The 9,674-nt window shown below is 39.3% G+C and overlaps 1 protein-coding gene across 8 annotated transcripts in view; it reads right to left on the bottom strand.

Annotated features, from left to right (window-relative positions):
- Positions 1 to 1,220: 1,220 nt before the first annotated feature.
- kcnip4a (potassium voltage-gated channel interacting protein 4a) overlaps positions 1,221 to 9,674 on the bottom strand; it is a 134,207-nt gene continuing 125,753 nt past the window's right edge. For all 8 annotated transcript variants that reach the window (XM_076972782.1, XM_076972787.1, XM_076972783.1 and 5 more), the window contains 6 exons: positions 4,491 to 4,560; positions 3,338 to 3,408; positions 2,715 to 2,822; positions 2,529 to 2,633; positions 2,191 to 2,253; positions 1,221 to 1,919 (listed from right to left, as the gene is read on the bottom strand). In XM_076972782.1, the coding sequence (XP_076828897.1) occupies positions 1,872 to 1,919; positions 2,191 to 2,253; positions 2,529 to 2,633; positions 2,715 to 2,822; positions 3,338 to 3,408; positions 4,491 to 4,560 (465 nt within the window). In that variant the 3' untranslated portion in view covers positions 1,221 to 1,871. The remainder of the gene's footprint in view (positions 1,920 to 2,190; positions 2,254 to 2,528; positions 2,634 to 2,714; positions 2,823 to 3,337; positions 3,409 to 4,490; positions 4,561 to 9,674) is intronic.

Raw genomic sequence — 9,674 nt, 5'->3', positions numbered from 1 at the left:
AAAATATGTACTTTCTGAATGCAGATAAAAAAGGAAATGTGATCTTTCTACATCTAAAATGAGAAATATCAGTCAGTAAAGACTGATACTGTCAAAAGAACCATTTAAGTGGTTTTGACACACATACTAATGTCAGATTATGTGCTCAAAAGAACCCAGCGCACACACGAGAGACAACACGCTGCTAGCAACCGTAGAAGTGGAGAATGCAGAATTCTGAGTGGCGAACGATGACTTTAGACCTGGTGCCAGGTTTGTGCCAGGCTGCTCCTGGATGGGCGATGGAACACTTACATCTGCTGCCCAGCATGCTTGCTGCTCACCCAATCAAAACCCGCCTCTATGATTTTGACAGTGCAAGCTAATCAGCGCTAATGCTGGAAAACTGAGAGAACGAAAGAGAGAAATACGAAGGCGGATGGTGGAACAGGGATGAATCGACCTCGGTTAGATATAAAAGGAAGACATGAAAGCACAGTCCTGCAACAGAACATAATCAAAGAGACTGTAATGTTCATTGTTCATTGTTTTCAAAGCCACACCTGCTTAGAAACAGGTGTCTAAACAACAATGTGCAGGAATACACACTAGAGTGCCACTCCTCTGACTTTGGATGACAGCAGACACACCAACACTGATGACATTTTTATCACAAGACATATGATCTGGAATCCAAATATTATATAGCTAGTACCAAATAGCACTCTATTCTTGGTATCACGTTAAAATCGGAGTAAAGAAAGCCATACTGTTAATTTGAGAACAGCGATATAGTGTTTCAGAAGATACATCTAAACATAATGACATTTTATATAAATTTACATATGAACACACATGAGCAGCATTATTGTCTACAATATAACAATCTGTGTGCTTCTAGCTCCTAGCTTTCAAATCCAATTTGATATTGAACGCATCTTGGATTCTATATGCAGTACAGAATATTGTGACGGGAACAGTTGGAAAACTAAATACACTTAACATTAATGCTTTCTTTCTCTCATCCTTTTAATACATTTTAATCTGTTGTTTTGTATTATTGTTTGGGACTGCAACATTTTGCGCAAGAACATTATGGGATGGTTCTGGAATAACTTCAAATCATACTGGCATGAGATGCACTGGACGTAAGTGAAAGTTCCCATGGAAAAATTAAACCACAAAAACAACTAACCAGAATGAATATTAATTAAAAAGGATAATTATAAAGCTTTGAAATGGCATTTATAAATCATTTTATCATAAAATCATTTGTAGTTAAAGCATGAATAGGTCCATTACCATATCGCACACCTTCGTCCCACATGCACTGTGCGTATAAAATCATGCTATCCACAGTAAATGGTTAATGTGTCTCAGAGCAAAGTACCCGTCACAAACTTGACTCTGACACCTCCTCAGTCCCCACTACTGCGGCTCGGGATCGTTACGCAGGACTAATGTTGGAGAGAGGAGACTGATGCCTCAGTCCTGGCTGACCAAGAGCGAATGTGTCACACGTTATCTTTGTCAGGGGAACACGACTGGGAGAGTGGAAGCGATCCTTTCTAACGTATCCCCTTACAGAGCCAGGATTGCTAAGGTTGACGTTCAAGTGATCTGCAAAATCTCACATGCACAGAATTCTTTTTAAATGATCATTCTCGGGCACCTTCATTTTTAAGCGTAAAAATGGACCCTAAAGCGATGCCGAAGTAAGAGAAAGTAGAATGAGAGTGGTTCGAGTCCGAGAGAGAGGTTCAATAGATCAACTGGTTGGTTGATTTCCATTCAAATGCATTTGTCTTAATGAGGACATCAGAGCATGTGAAGGAGAAAGGTCCTCGTAAGAGCTGGCCAGCCACCAGAGACGATTTTTGTCCATTCGGGTATTAAATGACATTTTCAAAAAGCTGCATCGATCGCATGATGTTCTCATCCTGCAAAAGAGAAGCGCAGGTGAGAAACCTCATCATCTCACTCGATGAGACAAAAGAAAACGTGCTTGTGAAAACATTAGAACATTTTATTAGGCCAGCGTAAAGGTCATTTTTAAATGTCTAATAGGGTCTACATAGATAAGATCAAATCATACTTGAGAAATTACACAGCTGAATTTCATTTATGAAACATTCCTTTCTTTTTCTAAAGAAACGTGTCTAGACAGAATAACCTTGACCTTCATGCTCATGTTTAAAAAAAAGTTCTTACATTTTGGCAGGAGTCTATAAATTCATCTATGGTGACCACTCCATCCTTATTTTTGTCCATTTTCTGACAGACAGAAAAAAAAATGCTCCAGTGAACAATTTCACACCATCACTCAAATAAAGAACTTTCCATGATGGTTTGACCTTTGTGGGTGGACCTAGCGAGATCCCTTCCCAGAAGCCCCTCTACACAAACAAGCTGTGACACTGGCACAAGTATCCATCTTATTTACATCCCAGTAAAGATTATTTTAATCATCCGTCATTTCACAAGCATGAAAGCTAAATGTGCCGTTTAGTTATGTACTTTAAACCAAATGCATGAACTTGGATTCTCACCTGGAAAAATATCTCAACGTGTTGACGCGGAGTTTCTTCTTTGAGAATAGGATATGTGCACTTGCCCATCATGTCATAGATAGCTTTCATGATGTCCAACATTTCCTACAAGAATCACAATGGCAGTGTTAAAGTGAATCGGGTTTCCCACATATATTTATCTTATTATTTTTAAGTTGACAATACCTCTTTTGTTATGTATCCGTCCTTGTTAATATCATACAGGTTAAATGCCCAGTTGAGCTTCTCCTGTACTGTGCCTCGCAGTAGAATGGACAGGCCCATTACAAAATCCTGCAACCAAATCAAGGACACAGATAACAAAGGCCTTTTAGCCCTCGTCTTACATGCCATAGAAAAAGGAATTTGAACTTGTACCACTATGCTCGACATCAAAACTACAAAGACTCGTTTAGACTGCTCTTCCTACATGGGCCTGTGAGAGTAGCTTGGATGAAAAACAACCACCAGCTCCAAGGACATTTATAAAGCATTACAGAGCAGTTTCTGGCTGCACATTTAATAAAAAAATTATTAGGTTTAATAAATTAAGCCTCAGGGGACAACTGAGGCCCTTCACCCCATCCCATTAAGGTTTTATGTATTGCTATAACATGTTTACTTGTGTTTCCTTTAAAAAAAACAAAATTTAAATGCACCCAATAAATATACAAGACTACAGGGATGTCAACTGAGCCAATGCTCACAAATGGGCATAATTGTGAGGTTGAACTCTATGACATACATCAGCTGTCATAAATCAGTGCAAATCAGCCTGGAATACTAATACTAACTGCAATATTACCTACTTCAAAACTCACTGCGCCGTTGTGGTCCGTGTCGAACGCATTGAACAAAAAATGTGCATACGTGGATGCATCTGAAACACAAACCAAAACCAGCTTAGCTTGGCCAAAGCAGTGTAATGACCTCAGCTCATATCACACCGTCTCTCAACCCCATCTCTCTCAGACTATGGAGGACTTCAGAGGAGAAAGAGGGACTGAAAACATTTAAATCCACATTTTTTAAAGGTTTGCAAATAATTTTAATGTCATTTTACTTTTAAGTACCAGGATGTGCATAGTGCATATGTATATACAGTGAAGAAAATAAGTATTTGAACACCCTGCAAGTTCTCCGACTTAGAAATCATAGAGGAGTCTGAAACACACAAATAAATTATTTTTAAAATCATACATTGTGATTTCCCGATTTTTGGTTTTAGATTATGTCTCTCACAGTGGACATGCACAAGATTAAAATTTCAGACCCCTCCATGATTTCTAAATGGAAGAACTTACAAAGTTGTAGAGTGTTCAAATACTTATTTTCCTCACTGTATGTGTATATATGCATACTATATGTGTATATATGTCTATGCATATATTTGTGTGTAGTCAACGAATTTCTTCAAAGTCTGAAGGCAAGTCCCGAGAGAGAGGGAGAGAGAGAGAGAGAGAGAGAGAGGGAGAGAGAGAGAGAGAGAGAGAGAGAGAGAGAGAGAGAGAGAGAGAGAGAGAGAGAGAGAGAGAGAGAGAGAGAGAGAGATGACAGAAGACCAGAGAGGGATCTGCCAGTTATTCAGCATATTAGCCATGCCACATCCTGAATGGTTTCATCATTTCATAATCACTGGAGAACTACACTTCCCATAATTACATAACACAGTATTTTTTTCAGCAGTAGTCACACATCAGCGCAAACAAAGACAGGGGCAGATTCGAGGACAGTCACTCTATTTGTGTTGAAACACTACCAGTAACTTAACATTAGTCATGTGTATCTGCCCTGTTTATGAAGATGCCTTTGGGAGGAAACACCTCTTCAAACACACTCGTTCCTCTGGTACACTGTAATGCACTCTTTCAATTCAGAGGCACAGTAAAGTAACTCGAGCAAAGAAAACAATAAGCATATACTGAAGGGTAAATGGTAGGAAATATCCACAGACATACTGACCTCCCTGTGGGAAGAACTGAGAGTATATCTCCTTAAACGTGTCTTCATTGACCACTCCACTCGGACACTCCTGTAAGGAAGGAAACAGGACTGAATGGCTGTAATCCAAAAAAAAATATGTTCTGCTGAAACAGCCATTACAGATAATGCACATTTTCTGAACATGAGTTATAATACTGCTACTTTTTTCATTTTTGAAAAAGATCTCATTGTTTGGAGAAATTCGTACAAAGCTTGAATGCCTAATTTTGAAAACAAAGAAAAAAGCCAAAATGGGACTTGGCTCACAGAACGTGAAAGGCGAAGTAGAAAACCTTTGGACAATATGCGTTGAACCACATGTGCAGTAGTGAATTCGAGATTACTTCATAGGTTGAAGAAGCCATTGTTGTCTAGGGGCTTTATTCATGTTTCGCCATGTTGCGAGACACAACTATTCTTCATTGTGCTACTATAGCTGATTCAGCGGCTAAAATGAATGGGGAGACTCACTCCTGATTTATAGCAAAAAGCTCTCAAATGGAATTTTCCCAAGTGCTTAACAGATAAGGAGTATAGTGTCATTAATATAAAGGAAGAGACAACACAAGCAAAGCAATAAGTGAGATGGGTTTTAGAAAAATCACAGCTACACTTGACTTTCAAAAGCCCATAAAGGTGATATTTGTATATTTTTTGGGTTTGAAATGTAAATGTTAATGTGATCTAAAAGTGACTGCACCCTACTGCTGATGCTATTACTAGTAATAATTAAAGTCTGAGTTCTGAAATGCACTATACAAATAAAATTAATTGTTATTATTGATAAAATAATGCAGCATAAAGTGGCTATTTAAAGTCTTTAAGGATGTAGAAATGTTGAATTTCTTAAGAACATACTTCTTATAGCTATAGTTTATGGTCTTTTAAAAAATAATAGTTATTTCATTATCACCACCGTCTGACCGCGATTTTATAACCTCCAACTTCAGAATAGAAAAAATGTATTCCAGCACTAATGCATTCCAGTGCTAATATATGAAAAACTGCTAATCACTGAAAGAAGTCAAAAGAAACAGTAGGGTCTGGTTTGCCAAAAGGCCATAACATATTTAATGATCAGTTTGAAACATGCCCTCCAGCTGTGTGCTGTCCAGTGTAGGACCAGGGTAGCAGTCAGCGGCATTAAAAACGTCCACGTGCCAACTGGTCAGACGTGTCGACCCACTTCAGGACCCTGGAGAGCGGCAGCTCACAGCGCAGCACGAGGAACGAGGCGATAGAAGCCACACCCTGCTTCTCATAATGGACCCTCCCCCCTGACGCCCATGCCACCTGGTGCCCTGTGCGGATGATGTTGCCATGTCCTCCTCCTGTGGCTTCTTGGATCCAGCCCCTTCTTCTCCTTCTCCACCTCAACCTCCATCCTTCCCCGAACACTTGAGATGGTAAATAAACCACCTCTCCTCACCACAGTATCCGCATCACGCTGTGGCCACGTCCCACCGTATTGCTTTTATTGCTCGTTTACATCGATGTTCTCTCTCTCCGAACAGCAGCAGAAATCAAAGCTAATCAAACAACATTATGCTCATACTTTTTAAAGGCATCCTTCACAGTCTCTGATCTCTCAAAAGAACTGTAATTACACGTGAGGGACAGTTGTTGCACATGCATTAGTCTGTCCATTATGATGCTGAAACACTAAGAACAGGAATCAGTTCCAATTCATTATCCTCCCTGGAGAAACGCAGAATGCTGGAATCTCATAAAAAACAGAACAGTATGGCTCCACAGAAAATAGAGCATTAGATTTTACAGTCTACAGCTTGTCTAATGTCTATTTACTTGGGAAACACAGCTACTCATTGCATTTCTTACTTGTGGATTTAGAATGCATACAATGTGGAGCCGGAAAACGTGGAAGAGCTCGAAATTCTTACATTTCAGGAAGTGAAAGACTTACTACAACATTTTCACAGGTTGTTTAGCATCCTCGTTTATCCTAAAGGACTAACATGTTGCCATTGTTAGAAAATTAATACTGGAAATTTTTCTATTATGAATGCATAATAGAAATGAAAGTTAGGAATGAAAGTTCCGAACTTTCTGAAACCGTTTGTTTCAAAGTCTAACGGTTCCATGTCTGGACATGGGCGTTCCCTAATCCACAAGTCAGAGGACACTGTAGAGACCACATGGAACAGTGTTCCTTCGCTAATTTTGCTTCCCTCTTTAAGCGCATATCTAACTACGCAAAATCAACATTCCCGCTTTTTTTCAGCTGATTGATTCAGATGATCCATTGCTGCTGTTTTTCTGAAGTGCTTTCCGTTGTAAATGGAGGGAAAGCAGGTATGTTCAGTGCTCCGCCCTTTGACCCCTTGCTTGACATGTTCATTAGTTCCAAACCAGAAAGATTGCGGAGCCAGAATGGCACCGGTTTGGTCAGCCGAGATCAGTTGTTTTGCAGTGAAAATCTGAAGTGCCATTCAAGATTTTGGCACCGGCGCTGAAGTCACACCAGTGGAAAAGTGTTAACAGATGCCAGTCATGTGAGCACACAGTCACTCAGCTGGCAGTTACATCATGTAACCACATTGGGTGGCATGGTAATATTCATTTTAATAACTGATTTTACTCATCTCAGTAAATGATGACCTAAACTATAGTAGCAATAAATTGTAAAGCGCTCTCTTGGAGGGGAATTGGCATACTTAATATTCTCCTAATGAACAGTAAGAAAGAATCATGAAACCATACTTTCTGCTTTTGCAGCATTTAAACCTAAGCATTGCTGCTTGAACTTACAATGAACTTCGTCCTGAACTGATGAGGACAAAATCAACTAGGGGCTCTGCTGACCTCAGTTGGAAAATAACCAGGTCAAGAAGTTCAAAGTTCTGGACAATTAACGAGGGTCCGGCCCAGTGCTTTTGCTTCTAGAAGCCCGGATGACAGAAGCAGGGGTGTGTATCTGTGTGTGTGTGCTGCTTGAACCATGTCCTGTGTCACCATCCTGGGTGTGAAGTTAGAAGGAAGGCAGGCCACAGAGTCCCAACATTTCCCAACGTTTCTAAATTAGACAGTCACCCATTTCACCAAGAATCATAGATCCCAGGACAATGCTGTTTCGTTTTTAAAAGTCCTAGGGACAAACTCATAACTCATGTAACATTCCTTTCAAGAAACACCAAGCTGAGATATATTCCTCAGCTGAACAACTCCAATTACATTAAAGACTGCATTGCGATTTGTGCTCTGCTTTGGTCCTTAACACAGCTGTAGTGTAATGTCAGCCTACATATGTTCATGTCTTAAATGAAACTGCTCAACCCTTATCTGGGTGACACTTACCAAGAGGCCATTTTGAAAAGAGCACTGTAAACCTACCATGAACAATATTGCAATTCTTTTGCAATACTTTCGCAGGAAAAGCACTCAGAGTGGGAGGGGCCAACTCCTGAAGGGTACACCCTAATTTCACTGCTAATGACACGACCTGGTTAACACACCTAGCAGCTCAGCAAAGCTGTAGGAATAAATGTAGAGTCAAATACAGGATATTTTAGCAGTGAAGAGCAAGTGGTAGACCCGCTTTTGCTTTTGGCCGAAGAAAGTAAGCTTGGAGTAGGAGTAAACATGGAGAAAAAAAGCAGCCATCTTTAATTACATTAAACCATTATTAGAGGCTTTGTTGATATTGTCTTAGTTATAGCGATACTGACTGCAGCATACAATAATGCATTATTTGTCTTCAGAAAGGATGAATAAAACCTAATTTTAGCTTAAGTACATTATGAATATTGCTCTAAACAGGGACTGTGTAACAGCCAGACTGCAGAGTTGGCACTCTGTATTTCAAGTTGGCAGTAAACAGGAGCTGTAAGAGTCATATTGCTTTAATTTATGACATTAACAAGCAAAAGATTTGTTAGAGCTGGGATTTTGGACATACAACTATTCTCTATTTTTTTAAGTGTCTATTTTTCAATCTTTAAAGCTAGCTGTATCTGACACACTGCTGATGACACAGTAGTACAATGCGCTCTCTTATTTGTAATCATTTTTTATCATATTTATGTGGCATTTTACAAGTGTGAGGGGATATGAAGGCCATTTTCAGCTCCAGTAAGTAATGTACCACCATGATGAATGTGCATAATCACAAGCAGCATTTATTGTTCCATTGTCGATAAAATATTGTTATGCCCTAACCATTCATGTTAATGCACCATTTCGACCACAAAACAGCACTTGAGTCTTCAAATTAGCTTTGGGTACCTGAAGTACTCCACAAACAGGTCACAGCAGTTAAGATAGCAGAACTTTGCACAACACTGCCATGATCTGAGACAGGCTCCTTTGCTGAGTTCTGGTTAATTAAAAGAGAACGTTGTGTGTAGCTGTCTTCTTCAACGCTCTTGTGCACGCAGGAGGAGAGAGAGACTCACCGTAATTACCATCTGAAGATGCTTTTATTACAATAACGTCACTTACATCAACTGCCTACAAGTCTGAAGTTCTATTAGCATCATTTAGAGTGGAGGAGTCAGGTAAGGTTCATTGCACTTTATAAATAAGTTGAGTGTAATTAGGAGCAGTTTTTATCTAGTCATCCATGGTCATTCAATAATTAGCTTACATTCAGTTGTGAGTAAATATTTGCGAGTGCCTCTATCTGGTTTTCTGCATCGATGGTTCTTAAACGGATCTGATAATCATCTGAATGATGATAATAAATACACACGTTTAATAAAAGAACACACTCATCGCTTTGCCGTCCGGTCTTCACTTAAGAAATATTTTGAAAAATCAAGGTCACTGACAGAAACACGACATGAGACATTTTAATAAAGATAATGAGCTGTAAAATGTAACAGCAGGCACGAGCTGTCAAACGAGGCCGTTATTTGAAGAGTCATGCTTGAAGATGTCGGCAATTCTGATCATCCATCAAGTCTGGCATGTCTTAAAGGTAGGCCTAGAAGAATTACAACAATGTTTGAATTGCTATTTTAATCATTAATTAAAAGAATCTAATATAGCATTACATATTAAATATAGCATGACAGCACACTGCAAACCATCATGCAAAAATACTACTAAATATCACCCACACAACCTCCTGACCATTCACATTTTGAGACAAGTAGGATTTCTGAGCAGTGCTGACTGGCCTAAAATTCAAAATGCCAAAAGTCA

Source organism: Brachyhypopomus gauderio, chromosome 14 (assembly GCF_052324685.1).
Source record: "Brachyhypopomus gauderio isolate BG-103 chromosome 14, BGAUD_0.2, whole genome shotgun sequence".
In the NCBI taxonomy this organism is placed as follows: Eukaryota; Metazoa; Chordata; class Actinopteri; order Gymnotiformes; family Hypopomidae; genus Brachyhypopomus; species Brachyhypopomus gauderio.
This window is presented reverse-complemented; position numbering and strand designations above follow the sequence as displayed.